Source organism: Falco peregrinus, chromosome 2, assembly GCF_023634155.1.
Source record: "Falco peregrinus isolate bFalPer1 chromosome 2, bFalPer1.pri, whole genome shotgun sequence".
Lineage (NCBI taxonomy): Eukaryota > Metazoa > Chordata > Aves > Falconiformes > Falconidae > Falco > Falco peregrinus.
This window is the reverse complement of record NC_073722.1, coordinates 15,801,339-15,817,897: the sequence shown is the minus strand read 5'-3', so window position 1 is coordinate 15,817,897 and position 16,559 is coordinate 15,801,339. Positions and strand designations below refer to the sequence as shown.

General features: G+C 39.4%; 1 protein-coding gene across 1 annotated transcript in view; it reads left to right on the top strand.

Annotated features, from left to right (window-relative positions):
• The window catches only part of IQCM (IQ motif containing M), a 117,465-nt gene extending 101,383 nt beyond the window's left edge, over window positions 1-16,082 (top strand). Inside the window, 2 exon segments of the mRNA XM_055798034.1 lie at window positions 15,942-16,027; window positions 16,029-16,082. Coding sequence (XP_055654009.1) covers window positions 15,942-16,027; window positions 16,029-16,082 — 140 coding nt within the window.
• The last annotated feature ends 477 nt before the right edge of the window (window positions 16,083-16,559 follow it).

Genomic DNA, 16,559 nt, shown 5'->3' with positions numbered 1-16,559 from the left:
AATTCTTTTCTTTCGTAAACCAATTTTCATCTACAATGAGCATTTTGAGTGAATCCAGTGTGGCTCTGAGTGCAGTTCTCATGGGCTCAAAGCTTTTTCTCCAGGCTGTGGTACTCTTGGTGTCTTCTGCAGTCATACTAGTTATTCCAAATTGGGGTTATTTAGTTCCTGTGAGGGAGGAGAGGAAGATGAGGGAAAGGGAGTTCAGATAATAGTGTTTTTTCACTTGCTCTCAATCCTACCATCTCCCTTCAGTTTTCTCTGGTCTGAGAGAGAGCCATCTGTTCCTCTCACCTTCCAATTTTCCCCAGCAGTTGGTACAGCATTTAGAAAGCAATATTTTCTTCTAGATATAATAATTTGTTCTCTGAGAGCTGCTCTGCTGAGGATGCTTCAGCTAATAACAACTTTCATTCCTGCTCCCACTAGTTCTTGGTGTATGTTACTGCAAACTGTGTACCCTAAAAGGAATGTTTGATACCATGCTGAGATGGCATCTAACTCTAGGTTATGGTAGATTCTTGGTTTGGATCACAGCCCACTTAGAAAGTAGAAAATCCATTTTAGTTTTACCAATACAGCACATAGAATCAAAGGAGATTTATATCTGAGGCAGCTGTTCTAGCACCATTAATATGTAGAAGCAACAGTGTAGTGATCAGATTTATGAAACAGAAAAGTTCTTCACATTCCAGCCGCATGCAAGGCAGATGGGCTGTTTGGGTTAGCTAAAGAAAACCTTGTGGGAATGTAGGATGTGGAAGGTCTGAGATCTGACCTGTATCGTAGATGTGCTGAAGTTCTTCAAGGATGGTAGTCAGGCATCCGCAGTAACAGAAGGTCCCTTGTCTCCGAGGCCAAAGCAGTTCTAATAAGAAAAGGGGAAAACTGAATATTTATGTCTAAGGAGATAGTGCACAGACCTGGTGCACATGAGGCAACAAAGCCGCAGTCTCCTGGAGCTCCCTGCAAGACCATCCTCAAAAGGAATTGTGTAATGGACAAGATGAACTATGAGAAATGATAGAGAGTTTAGGGATCTGCAGATCCGACATTTCCTCCTGAAATGCAATAGCTTTCACTCTTATTTTCACTTAGCAAAAAAGATGGGACCTGTATTCTCTTTGCCTTCCTTGATGTAACCTTTGCAATCTGAATTGTGAGGATTTGGTCCTTTGTACATTTGCAGCTGTACAAAAAGTGAACTTTATTTTCATGAACTTGCTCTGGTATGTAATCATCTCCAATACAGAATTATGCTCCTGAACGTGATAAAATTGCTTAATATATTATAAGATATTAAATCAAAAGAAAAAATGTCCACTCAGTTTGTGATTCCTTGTTATATACCCATTCCGGGTGAGAAAGATATGGGAGATTTAGCACATGCTAAGAACCACAAGCAGTAAGAAGCAAATACTGAAACCTCAGTTCTGCAGATATTCAGTTAGATACTTTTTGTTATCAGGTAATCAAAGTTGATTTGACTGTATGGTGGGTAAATCATTAGCCAAACCTCACTTCTTAGAAACAACAGTGATTTTGAGCTGTGTCCAGTGATATTCTGAGTAACTCACCAAATTGATTATTCTGTCAGTCAGCACTGGGTACTGCAGGAATGTAGATTATGCATGTAGATAATAGACAGACAGACTGACAGACAGATTGACCAACTTCATTTGCTAAGCCTGAGATTCAAGTTAAAAAAATGACAGCAAGTTAAAAACTCCTGGAAAAGGAGATTTAAATTAGGAAGGATGACCCAACGCTAACAATAGCATTGTGAATGGCGACATTGTCATTCTGAATGGAGATCTGCTTGAGTCAAATTGAATAACAATGCTCTTTTTCTTCATTAAGGCCATTAAAATCTGTAAGGCTATGGGACCTTGATAGACATAAAGGTTTTAAAAAGCAATGAGGAGAGACTAATGCTCATTGCTGCATACTTGCTTGAAGAGCCCAATTAAGTAAAAGTTTGTGCTAATTTGTGCTCTCTAAAAAATCTAAGCAGAGAAGCTCATTTTTGCTATTGCATTGGTTCAGAAAAAAATAGTCTTTTCTTAGTATCACCATATAAATATTACAAATTCTTTTTGGAGTGCAGAATGATTTTTACTATTGTAACTGGAGATAAATGTTATTTGTGCATAACATCAAAATACAAGAATTCACCAGGATCCTTTCTCTGTGCCTCACTATGCTGTTTCAATGAAGTGTCTCTGGGAATACTGCAGTTTTCTATTGTTTTTTTGGAAGTGCTAATATTAGCATGAAATGTGATAAGAATTATTTAAGAACCTAATTGCATGCTCTCTATTTGGCATGTGAATTTTGCATCTTCAGAATTCATCTTTTCAGAGTTCTTTATTTAGTTTCTATTAATACCCTGTAATTTAATAATTGTAGTGGGAGGCTAAGGAGAATATGGAACAAGAAAGGATTTGCATATCTCTTTGATACAGTCGTTTATGATAGGCTCTGACTATTTTTTAGACAGTTCTTAAAAGGTAGTTTTGCTAAGGCTGGTGTGGACACCACAGAGCATGAGAGACTGAATAGGGAGACCGTTCATCCTTTATTCCAGTCATTTGTCTTATGAGTAAGGGAAGGCTGAATCAATCAATCAGAGATCTGCAAAACAGTATTAAGCAATGTCATTCTTGATTAAATCTTGCTTTCAGTGTAGATATCAGCCTAAAGAAAAGATCGTTTAAACTAAATCTTGCCATGAAAGCGGGGAAAAAAATAGAAATGGCTTTTTCTGTTGCCCCATGACTATGCTAAAAAGCACATCTGAAAAAAAGTTGTGGCTGTGACTTCATGTTTGAGTTTTTGCCTGTTAAAACAGATTACTACAGGCCTCTGTTTTTTGCACTTGTAACCTAAGTAAGAAAATGGCATGCAAGAAAGAAATCTTCTGGAAAGATTGGCTAATGGCTGTGTAAACAGCAAATGCTTACCACATATGGGCATTAGGAGTTTTTATTGCAAAGACTCAGTGACTACTATGAACAGGGTAGAGCTCTGAAACATGGCAGTAAGGCAGATCTTTCGCATGAGGCTTGGAAGTAGTTTGGCAATGTCCTTACCAGAGGGTTTGTGACTCTTTACTCGGGATCTATGTGCAACAGAGGGCACAGCAGCTAAAGGACAAGGCTGTGCTGTGCTGCTGGGGTCTTCTGCAAAGGCCTGGGGTGATGTGAATGAAGGGAACACAGCAAAACAGGGCCTAAGCAGAGGCACCTCAAGCGTTTGCATGTAAGTAAGGAAGTGCCTGCAAGGCACCATTGCGGGGAATGCCTTTGACCCTTTCTGGGAAATAATCCACATCCCAAGGTGCCTCTGAAGTGCCTGTGCGCAAATACATGCAGTATGGGGAATGAGTGCGACAAATTCAAGTTCTGTGTGCAGGTGCAGGGCTGTGATCTTGTTGGAATGGTGGAGACGTGGTGTGATGGCTGTCATGGTTTAACCCTGGCTGGTAATGAAAGGACAACGGCTCACATGACTGGAGTGCTGCCGTGGGATGATACAGGCTATTTAGGAAGGACAGGCTGGGAAGGCACCAGGAGGAGTTACTCTATGTGAGAAGGTAGCTGCAGTGCCTGGAGCTCTGCCTGGAGATGGGTGACAAGCCAGCTGAGAGCTTATGGGGATGGGAGATGTCGTAGTGGGTGTCTGCTATAGACTGCCTCATCAGAAAGAATGAGTAGAGGAGGCCTTCTACAGAAAGCTGAAAGTGGCCTTGCTTTCACAGACTGATCCTCGTGGTGGATTTTCACCTCTCCAGTATCTGCTGGAGGGATAACACAGCAGGGCAAAAGGACATTCTAGGAGACCATTGAAGGCAACTTCTTGACAAAAGTGATAGAGGAAGCAATGAGGAGAGGTGGTCTGCTGGACCTCACACTTACAAAAAAGGAAGGGCTTGCTGGGGATGTGAAGGTCAAAGGCAGTCTTGGCTGCAGTGACTAAGAAATGACAGAGTTCAGGAACTGGAGAAGAAGGGACAGGGTGAAAAACCGAGATCACAACTCTGGACTTCAGAAGAGCAGACTTTAGCCCCTTCAGGGAACTGCTCGAAAGAGTCCTGTGGGATAGCCTGCTAGAGGAAATAGGAATCCAACAGAGCTGGTTGATATTCAAGAATTGCCTCCTCCTAGTCAAGAGCAGTCTATCCCAAAGAGCAGAAAGTTAAGGGAAAGTGTCAGGAGGCCTACATGGATGAGCAGGGAGCTCCTGGCCAAATGCAAACACGAACAGGAAGTATAAAGGAGGTAGAAGCAGGGACAGGTTAACCTGGCAGGAGTATGGAGACACTATCTGAGTATGCAGGTTACAGCGAGGAAAGACAAAGGCCACCTGGAGCTGGGGAGGGATGTCAAAGGCAACACAAAGGGCTTCTGCAAGTACCGAAGTAGCAAAAAGAAGACTAGGAAGAACACAGACCCACTGCTGAATGAGGCAGACCTGCAAAAGGCTGAGGTACTGAATGCCTTCTTTGCATCAGTCTTTACTAGCAAGAATGGCCTGCAGACATGCAAGGCCCTGGTGATCACGGAGAAAGTCTGGAGCAAAGAAAACATGGTGGAAGAGGATCAGGTATAGGAATAGTTAAGCAAACTGGGCACATAGTCCATGGGCCCTGATGGGGTGCACCCACAAGTGCTGAGTGTCTAATGTCATTGCAAGACCACTCCCAATTATCTTTGAATGATCACAGCAATTGGAAGAGGTTTCTGAGGGCTGGAGGAAAGCAAATGTCACTCCTGTTTTCAAAAAGGGCAGGAAGGAGGACTCAGGGAACTACTGACTGGCCAGCCTTACCTTGATTCCTGGGAAGGTCATATGAATAAAATGCATTGGGCACAAACTGAAACAGAGCAGGTTCTACCTGAACATCCAGAAACATTTTACTGTGGGAGACTGAGCACTGGCACATGCTTCCCTGCGAGGTTGTGGAGTCTCCATCCTCAGAGATATTCAAAAGTCATTTGGACATGGTCCTGGGCACCCTGTTGTAGGCAGCCCTGCTTGAGCAAGGGGGCTGGACAGGATGGCCCTCAGAGGTCCTTTCCAATCTCAACCATTCTGTGACTGAAAAAGAAAGGCTTCAAAATATTTTGATTGGCCTGAAAGAAGTAGGCTCCCTCCTGTGCCTTTGGAGAGGATGAAGCAAAGGTTTCAGGAGGCTTCTGTAATAATGATGAGTGAAAAAAAAAAAACAACCCCCCAAAAAACCAAAAACCAGTTTCTACTCCAAGTCTACTTTTTGAGGGTTGGAGAACGTGCCTTGGATACAGCAAATACTGGGGCACGACAGAAGGGGAGAATACACTCACTCATGGAAGTGGGCATCCGAGTAACTATCCGATTTGCATTTCTGGTGACTGTCCCCTTTCCTCAAATCACAGTACCTTCTGGTATTCCTGTGAACAGGGAAGGATCCTACATTTCCCTAAATACAGAAATTATTTTAACTACTCTATTTATAAGGTTAAATACAGACCATAAATGAAACAGTATTTGAGGTCAGCTCAAATAGAGTGTATCAAGAGGAGGGAGATACTGTGATTTAACAAGGAAACCCAATCTAACAGATATTTTAGTTGTTTGCTTTACATCCATGGATGGCTTATAACCATCACAGTAATTCAGAAGACCACTTTCCATCAGCTAGTAATAATAGTCCTAAAACCAAAAGGGAATCTGTACTGTGCTGCTGTTTCTTTGCTTGCTCTGGAAAGATCAGGGAAGACAGAAGCAGTTGCCACAAGTCCCTGCAGTTTGCACAGAAGTTTACCATTTTCTGACAGTGGATGTCTGATACCATGAATGTACAGATCACAGTGTTTAATATTCATAGCTTCTCAGAGCAGAATTATTCTAAATAATTTTTTGTATCTATGAGAGCTGACAATGCAGGGAACAGTAAAGTATAGATGCCCCAAAAGCATAAAATATTTTTATCTATAGTTATTCATATAGGTCAGTTAATTCTGACAGAGGACTTAAGTGATGTTTCCCCAAGATTCATCAACTGATAAAACAGTAAATCCTTATAGGACAGAGGACATGTTTGTTGCTAACTATGTGCTGGCATTCAATTGATGAAGGGTTTTTTGCTCCTGGGTATAAAAATTATTGAAAATACAAAAAAAATATTGAAAAATATGTATTGGCAAAATGGAAAAAAATGCAAAGGGATTTGATCGAGCAGTATGCATTATCTCTTAAATTCCTGATTTTGCATTTTTATTTCAGCATTTCTATTTCATCACCTGACTCACTGGCCACTTTCTCTGAAAGAAAATGTTGACTTTTCACGAAATTACAAGCTTTGTTGAATGGTTGGAATTTGACTAAAGGCTGAGTAAGGATTACGCGTATGAGAGAGATTTTATAGCAACGGCTTCCCAGATGTGTGGGTATGTTTACATGTTTCAGGAGCATTGTGTGAGGACATGATCTAATATTCTGTTGTGAACTCCTCATTTACTCAGTTTCTCAGAGTTCAAGGAGTTCTTCCTCCAAATACAGCAGAAGAAATAATATTGTTCTTTAGCAAACAGTCTTGGACAGATTGCAGAAATCTGTTAAATATTAATTCCATTAAGGCTGAATATTCAACTAAAATCAATTGCAATGTTATGTAAAAATAATTTCATGAATTTATTTTAAAAGGGATGCGATTAAATGAATACAAACTTGTAAGTAGTATTTTAAAGAGTACAGTGAAGCTTATAATAATTAGTTGTTTATCTGAGGGTAATATAGGTACAAACTTAAAAAGAAAATATCATATATATATATACACTTACATATATGCATATATGTGTGTCTATGTGTGGATTTCATGCACACACTCAAATATAGAAATACACCAGTGAACCAGTAAATAAAACAAAAATTAAAGTGGTCTTGGACACCCAGCCTACAGATGTCCTTTTTGTGTTTGTTAGATTACTGGTCTTCAGAATTCCTGCATCCGTGTGCAGGAGCCTGTTCACACCTCCATTTCCTGGTACGTGGATTTTAGCAGCACAGACTTATGACTGGATATGTGTTGATCCAGAATGATGCCTGATCTGGACATTTGGGAAAGCTAGTTGCTGTGGAATGGTGTAGCATGATAAATTAGCAAGGAAGTACAGATGCGGTAGCTGTGTCCTCACTGAATATGATTAGAGATGGTAAAGAATTTAAAATATTAGGAAAGAATTATGGTGCCTGTTCTCTATGTGCTGCACAGTTTTTTAAGGGAAATAAACCTTTTCAATTTATTTTTCTTGCTCAGTATTTCTCTCTATACTTTCTCATGTGGCCCATCAGCCATGTGGATATTTCACAGAAAGAATAAAGACAGATATATGAGTAGGAAGGGAGACAGAACTCAGTATAACTACTTTTCCCCTTTCGTATATGTCTTTTCTTGTGGTATATTTCCCCTCAAGAACATTCACAGGGTGAAAACAACATAAGGGCTATTGAAAATATGTAGCGAGGTACTTCATGCTTCTTATCCTCATTAATTCAAGACAGTTAACATTTGAATGTAAAATATCCCTCAATATCACTACAAAAAATGTAAATACAATTTGAGCAATGCAGTATTTGTTTCAGTGATCTCAGTGTGATGTTCAGGGCACTGCAGGAGACTTGTAGAGGAATGAAGGCAGTGGGCTGATTAGCACTGATAACATGCAGCTGTGGCCTTGCCTCGAATCCATGTCCTCGGTTGATGGACATGGATGATGTGCAGCTGTAGCTCATTCCACTAAGTGGTTAAATAGCCCTGAGGAGTGTGGGAGAGGGTGTTGGATGGAGGAGGAGGAGTAGTGTGGTCTGACCTTTTGAGGAAGGAGAGGAAAAAAAAACCAAACTATGAAACAGCACAGACAGTAGAATCTGACCAACGGTAAAAGCCTTGTTACAGCCTGATAGTTTGTGCTGCAACAGAGACTGGCACAAATATTCAGTTTTCTCATGCTGCATGTTAGAGGGTTCAAGAGAAGGGTCTGTGGGATGGTTAGTCTGCTTTTCTGAACCAGTTAAGTATGTAGACACTATTTCTAACCCTCGGTTGGAGAGTGCAGCCACTGGGGACCTACTTGCTGTTTATATCTGATGTGGGACTAGGTATTAAAATTAGTGTTGAAAATGTTTGGTGGGAACATGAATGCATCTCTGCAAGAGCAGCAAGTGACTGGAGACCTCGCCCACTGCACAGGCATTTTGCCTGCCCCCATGATCTAGGCCATGAGCAAGTGTGGTTAAACCCTGATGAGAGGCTGGCATATTCTGCATGGGCAACCAGTACCAAAACTACTCGTGTGCTTGTGCCTGGTCCTGCCTCTTTGTGGTGGTCTGTAGCTAGTGCGTTTGTGCACTGGGATGCTGAAAGGCTCTAAGTCTGGACTGCTCTGACAGGCTGCTGCTTATAAATAAGAGCCTTGATCCTATGGTTTTGGAGGTCAGGGAAAGGTTCCATTAAGTTTGGTGGGCTTGTGAAGAAAATGTCTTTTATTTCATGCTATATTGAGTGGGTTTTCAAATGAAGATTTGGGTGCCTGACTGTCCAGCGTCAGGCATTTTATTAAAAGATTGGCTCAGAACTTGCTTCCTGTTCTTTTTCCTAGGAAGACCACTTGCTATGACCAAAATCAATCACTGTTTCAAGATTCCTGGCACACACATGTAAAGACGAATCACTTTCTGTCATGCTGCTATTATTGCAATTATGTGATGAAAATGAGAATGCAATCCAAAATACAGAAGCCCCAAATCTTCAAATGCAAATGCCCTTGCAAATGAACCCTCTACACACACGGAGAGAAAAGATCCGGGCTTAGATTCACAACATGTAGCCTGGCTCTGATTCTATGTATGAGAACGCTTACTGTAAGACTGAAATCAAATTATCTCTGTGTTCAGAAGATAGTTACCATTAAATTCATCTCTGCACCATCTAATTTCATTCTTGGATTTTTTGCATTGTTTATCTTAACTAATGAAGAATGTTGACACAGCAGATCATGTGCAGCGAGGAACTCAACTTTACTAACTTTAAAATGGTTGTCTTCAAAACACTTCTAGGCAGAATGACATGAATGGAATAATAAACCGGACTTCTAGCTGCAAATCCATATTGGAAAGCTTTATGTTAGTGTTAGCGTATCAGGGTTGCATTGTGAAAGCACAGCAAAGATGCTAAAAGCATGAGAAAGGCTTTATTTTGTGAATATTTAATTCCTAATGAAAGAAAAGTAGCATAAAGGAAGTGATTATTTTTCATCATTTCAGACTGCATGTTAATGTCAGTATATCAAAGTGGTTCAAAGTGAAACAATGTGGTTTGTTCTAAAAGTAGCAATATACTTTTACTACAGCATTATTTCAGTAGTTTTGTTTTAAGCTATTTTTATGTCAGGGAATCCAAATTAGGAAACTTGTGAACTCTGTGATGTTTCTAGCACTTAACATATGATTTTCTAATTCCTTCATGATTGTTCCAAGGGCTTTTATTTGATTTTATTTTGCAGATGATTAGACCTTGTTACAAGTGTTTTCATTGTAACTGATATGTAAGGCTGCCAGGGCAAGATACCACCTGGGTAAGATTGCTTGCTTTGAGTGAAATGTACTCCTAGGACAACATGCCAGGACAAATAATTCAACCTTTCTATCACGAGTACCCAAAATATGTCTGATGTGACACTTTGAAATCCTTGATACTACTTCAAAGACCACTTCTTAAGTATGGCCCCACTCAGAAGAGTTAGCTGCTTGTTACAACTCCTCTGTGTCGTCCCACAAAGCTTGAAAGCTCAGGGAATCTTACAGTTATACCTGCAGGAGCCAAAATGCTCTCTAGCTTTGGCTATCACTCCAGCAACAGGGTCTACTCCAAATGCTTTTCCTCCCTGGCACAGGCATCAAACCCCAGGGTCCCCATTTTCCTGTGCACCCCTCATTCCGATGTACCTACCATGAAGTGCTGCCCTTCGAACAAAACTCAGGACCTCCTGTTCTCTCATATTAAAATCTCAGCTCTTCATCGTTCTTACATTTTGGTGCTTTGCATCTGATAAATTTCTTCCAGGAAAACTGAATGCAGAATCACATACTCAGAGATTACTCAACCTTTCCAAATGAAGTCTGTCATATCCCATGTGTTAACTACATGGTTTAGAGGCTAGTCCACAACTAATTTTTACCCTGGAAACAATAGAGATGATTATTCTCTTGAGAAAAACCTGGGGAGATTTACTTTAGTTTGGTTGTCAGGAGTGGCTGGTACAGGGAGAATGTAAATTTGTTGTATTTGTTATATTACAGGGAATGTATTCAAAGAGCAGTGTTACTGTCCAGCTTTATATGGTAAAAAATGTGAGCAATAGCACTTTCAGGACCTGTAAGAAACCCCAAGATAATGCGTTCCTATCCTTTTATCAATATTTATGAGTCCCACACCAATAAGACCACTCTTTATTGGCAAATGCAGTTATCTTGCTTGGCATCTGAGAAGCTTAAATGCTAACCAATCCGTGGGTTTTTCTTCTCTCCTTAATACACAGAGGATTACCCTTGTGAAGGACTACATAAATAGAAAATGTGATGGCTTTGCTTTAACTACACTAAGCCTGTCTCTTTTTTCTTTTTTTTTTTTTTTCTGGCAACGGTTTTTAGCATCAGTGTTGCATCCATATTTAAGTATGAATTCCCTTGTGTAAATCCCATTAAGGTTAATAGAATTTTAGTTTTATTACTTAATAAATTTCAAAGTGGATTAACTTTTGAGAAATATGTAACCAGCCATAACACACAGAACACAATCCCATATCAGTGTACATACACCATAGCTAAGGTACGGGTAGTGCTAACGGAGGCATGATGAACAGCTTCGTATTACGGGTAAAGAAAACAGGATAGAGTATTTTCAAGTTTGTAACTCAGCTAATATTTAAGTATTGTTTGTCTTTTATTGTTTACTACTTTCTTTCATTTCTACTCATTTTGAAATGACATTCCACCAGCTTTTGTGCTTCTGGATTTAAAATAACAATGAATGATGTGAGATACTGGTTGTCCAAGCTGTTAGAACATAACACAGTCTTATATACATAGGAATCACCAGACCCATTGTGGGAGCTGGACATTGAAAGAGGTGGTACTCAGCTGCATGTATTTCAAGAGGATCATAGAATCATATTTTAAGAGGATCCCATGACTTTACATCACATACGTAACTCTGTATGCATTCAAACTTTGTGAATTTGAAATTGGTTTATAGTATTAACTGTAGCCTTCTTCTAAAATTACTGCATTTGTCTCTCAGGAGCTTTCAGAGACTCAGGTCAACCTCAATTGCCTTTTTCCAAGTGCTGTTACATTGGATTTGCCAACATTAAAACACATGCTGAAGGTAGAAGAAACTTTTTTCACTGGTGGCAGGGAACATTCCTGAACTTTTGGTCATCGGTGCTGCTCGGAAGCCGAGGTGAGGCTGTGTCTCCAGGGGCTGGCAGCCTTTCCCTTGACCCTCAGTGGGGCAATGCCATTCCTCCTGGGTGAGGGCCAGCCCTCTCTTCTCAACCCCAAATTTAAATAACAAAAGTAGACAAAATTTCTAAGCTATCTAACGCTCGCCCATCTCTGCATTTCTGCTGGGATTCTTTGCTTTTCCCCAGTGTTCACATCCCTCTGCACATCTTACTTTTATTTGCGCTGCTGGTATGTTGAATTGGGAAATCTGCTTATGTATAACTGTAAATTGCAGCCAAGGTTGTGAAACAGCAGACTATCTGATTATTAGTTATATTCAGGAGAGTGACCGAAAATGTCAGTACAGGTTTCCATATTTATTATCTCAGAGAACTGCATATCCAATAAGAATATGATTTTTTTTTCTTTACATGCCAGCCCTGTAACTCTGCCTGTGATCTGAAAGTCAAGCTGTCATCTTTGCTTTTAATGAATTTTTTGCAACAGAAACTTACATTACAATATTGCTGCTAACTTGAGCCAGCATAGGACTGAAGATGTTTTTATAGCTCCATTGCTTCTGCAAAAAGCTGAAGTGAAAAAGGAAAGAAGTAAAAAAAAAAACCCCAAACCCCCAAGAAATTAATTTGGTTATAAAAATAAATAATTATGATCCTAAGTAATTACAGGAACACCAGTGGTTTAAAGATAAAATGGCATGTCTTCATGGTCCTTTTTAATGGCTATAACTGTATTTTTAATGCCTAATGGCAGTAAACAGATGCAAGGGCATCCATCTACGCAGGCAAGGTGACATGCTTCTCTATCTTATATATAAGATATAATATCTTAAAAATGAAAAGCAACTTCAATATAATTCATTCATGCTAGCAAGAATTGGCTAGGAAGCTCCTAAGAGGTATCACTCAAGGTTTCAGCCTATATAGCTTCCTTCTCACAGAAGGATCCAAGCTGAGCCTGTTTGCTTTACCTTCCAGTGTTCCAGGTCATGCTTGATTTCATCTTCACTTTCAGCAGTTTTCAACAGCCAGCTATGCAAAATCTGAATACCTGTACTTGAGATACTGTCTAAAAATGCTTTCTCTTAAGAAACGTTTGTAGTTCTTTGTTTTTCCTCTGTGACTAGAACCTGCAGTTAGATTTGCAACTGACTGTGTGATAAAGTCATAAAATTCTGCCTTTATTCAGTTCGAGGAACTTTGTCGAAGGTGTTAGGCTGCTGTACGGCTGATGATGACCATTGTAACATGTATATTTGCTGCTGTACTTTTAACATCAAGTGATATATAATTTTTCTGTAGCTTTAAAAATAATAGTAGATAATTACCAGTTGCAAAAAGTTCCAGTATTATCCTAACTTTCAAGATGAGGCAACTGAGGCAGATGACCAAGACAATCTGTTACAGTGCACTACCAGTCACAAAGTGTGTTCGAGGCATTTATCAAATGCAACAAACAGTTGCAGAAATTGATATGTCAAAACCAATTCACTTAAACAATCTGTTTTAGACTTTCCTGATTTTTTTGCCCACTGAAAAAATATTCGGTCTCATTATCTCATCTCAATGTGTCATTAAGAAGCTGTAAAGTGGCTGTTTCTGCTGTGCAGTGTACTTGTACAGCTTCATGTGTGAACATTGCAAGTTAATTTTTAGGTTTCACGGATTTGTCTTGGAAAGCTGACTTATGGCAGCTTTTTGTTTATCGTCTGCTCTATAAGTATCTTTAGGAGTAATTGTGAAGGATACTTTGTGTGGTCAGGATTTGATTGGTTTAACAACATGCTGGCTCTTCTTGTTGTTGTCTTTTGGGTTTTGTTTTTTTTGGGTTTTTTTTTTTTTTTTAACAGAGTACTTCTGGTGTTGTTTCCTGTACTTTCCACTACCCAGTCCCGCTTCTGACACATCTCAGTGCTGATGAGATTTCAGGAAGCCACAAGTACTCTATCCAACAAGGAGGGTTTTGGTAAGACAGTCTCCATGTGTAAAACCTGAAGAGACCAAGTGCACCATGCAGAGCTAAAAATCAGTTTCAATTGACCCTTCTTATTTGGGTCTAAACTATCAAAGGTCCATTTTTTTTCATTTACTTGAGCAGAATAGCTAATAGCAAAGTTCAAATATGTGTATTATTTAAATCTTTATTTGGTAATGGATTATTTTATACAGTTCAGCTCTATGGCTATGGATCTATTTTCCACAGATACTGCCAAGAGAGTTTCCATTCTGGGGCTTCCTGCTTATTTCTTCCAGCTGCTTCTCTTTTTTATCCCTTCTGTTGTTATTCTCCTCCTGTCTCCTTGTTTTCACTACTGATGGAGGAGAGGCTTGGTTAGAGTTTGAAATCATAATATAAATGTTCTTGGCAATTGTTTCTTTCTGTACTCTTTGTAATTATTCTCCAGCAATTTCAATTGTATTTTCCAGTTGCAGACCATCACCAAGGACTGCATTGCTCAGTCAGAATGTAAAGGTGCAAATAAATCTTTTGAGAGAATTCATAAGGAACATGTTCGATATGGAGATGCGGCAGGAGTACACAGTGGCCAAAATGATGTTGGCTGTATTGACCAGAGTGATGCAGGAAAGAAAGTCTTTCTGCAACAGAAACCCTCCTGCCAGTCTCACCCTGCAAGTTCACCATCAGAAATAATGGGATTTGTGGGACTTGCTGACCCCACCTTCTCCAGTGGTGTAATACAGGTTAAATGCACGAAAAGAGGGGCATGCATGCCTGTGTCTGTGTGCATCATTTGAATGCTCTGTTGTATTAATGCCAGAGAGTTTTAAAAGAAAAAAGAAATAGTCCAGTGGCATTAATCCTAGCCTTGTCAGAAATGAATTGGTCCTTCTTCCTGCAAAACTAACAACTGGCGTGGAGGCAGCGAAGCGCCGTTTTCTCACATGTGAAAGTATTTGCTGAACGAAGTCCTTTGTTTGTTTGTTTGTCTCTGTGTGTGTGTTTGTTTTCTCTACTTTTGGAACATATTAGAAAGCATCCTGCTCTTGTTATTTCTTTTGAATAGTCTATTTTCTGTAGAAAGTAATAGCCACATGGTATACTCCTATTCATCAAAACTGTGCCAAATACGTGCCATTTTAAAGCTAAATATATGTATTTTGGCTTGCTTTAAAGTAAAATAAAATAACATACCAAGAACATAGCTCTGGATGGTGTTGGTCCTATTTTCAGATGAGTATTTACCGTGAGAGGCACTTCTGTGCAATAAGCTGATCTGGTAAGGGGTGTTTTGTGAATGCAGTACATAAAGCAGTATTTCTTCATCCCCTTACTGTCAACATACCTTTTAATCATAAAAATACGTATTTTTCTACTCTTGGCGAAGCATGAGAAGCATGTGAAGCATGACCTTGTGCCCCTAATGCAATCATACCTGGCTCCCTAGCACTCTCCTTTCACTTGCATTTTAGGAATGTTTCTCCAGGGGACACAAAGATTATGAAAAAGCCTTCAGTCTGGGGGAGGTAAAATTTAGAAGCATCTGCATCAACTCTTACATCCTTCTGTAGGTATGACTGGCTGATGTACAGGAGTGTACCTTCAGTCCCTTTTTTCTTCCCTCTTGGTGGGTGCTAGTGAGTGTTTCCTTTTGTCATGTGCCGGTGATATTTTTCTTCCTTGGCTTGGTCAGGATGAGAAAAATTTCTTAAACAAACTTTTCCATTCCACTACCATACACCAAAACAAGGCCCATTTCAGGTCAGAATAAGTAAAATAGGGAGCTTCCTGGAGTTACAGGACCACATGGTTTAAAATATCTTCCTTTTCCATTATTTTGCTTTATAAAACATTTAAAATTTATTTTGCTTTTTGTAAAGATTGCATTTTATGTATCTGGCTCAACTTTTCTTTTTCTCAACTTTTCTTTTTCTAAAAAATAAGAAATGTTACTGAGCAACTTAGCAAATGCTGAAACTAAAAAACTGTATGCTATAGCATGGCCAAATTAAGGATGTGTGATGAGGTTCATTTATTAAAAAGGAAAAAGTTTATAAAGAAAAACCAGCAGTAATTTCTCTTTGATTGCATGGAAAACAGTTTTACATGGCCTGCAGACTTAGGGGGATCCAGTAACTGAAACTAGGAATAATTTAGCAATTTCACACCTTACTTGGACACTTGAACGGAGCTTTGCTTGCAAATGCAGCATGGTTCTGTAAACAGAGTGAGGTCAAGTTGCTCTGTCTAATAATTTGCTTATTTAGAATATGAGCTTGGCCTCCTTGAAACAGTCTGAAAACTCATCCTAGGTTTTCTGTATAATCTGGGCTGGGAAAAGACATTTATCAGTCTTCTCCCAAGAATGTAGAATTTGGGGGTTTGATGTTGAAATGTTATTGGCCTTTGTTATCAAACTGCTAGTTATTCAACTTCTGATATACATCTAATTAATAAATGTTTATGTTTTATTGCATCATTTTCCCATCCAAAGTCAAAGAAAGCTGATTTTCAAGTGTCAGCTGCATTAGCAACTTCTCCAGTGAGAGAGTGGAAAAGGAAATCACCTCTCTGATCAGAGTTTCTGGTGCCACTGCATGAAAAGTAGCTGTTGAAGTCTTCAGAAATCAAGTTGCAGTGCAGAGACGCTGTTTTGTAGGAAAAGAATATTACATCTGGGAGTAAGCGGGATACAAGACTCCTTCATGATGAAGACCTCCTGAACAAGGACATAAAAGTAAATGTGAAAATCCAGCAGGATACCTAATCTTAGACCATTTCTTAAAACATGTATATCAATTTTCACGTGGTACAGTCAATCACTGTGCAATGTACATAACGGATTCGAAGATCAAAGCACTGGAACATAGTCAATAGAAAATTGTAAAACTGTACCAACCAGTGACCTTCCTAGGACAGCATATAAGCCAGTGGTTTTCTTTTTTTAGGTTATTTTTCTTTAACCTGTATAAGGGACAAATGCTTATTCTGACAGTCCTCCTGTAAATGGAGGGGCAACATCCTTCTGTAAAAATTTAGTAAATAATTCAGAATTTGGGGCCTAAAAGAGTAAATGGCACTTCTGATTTTTC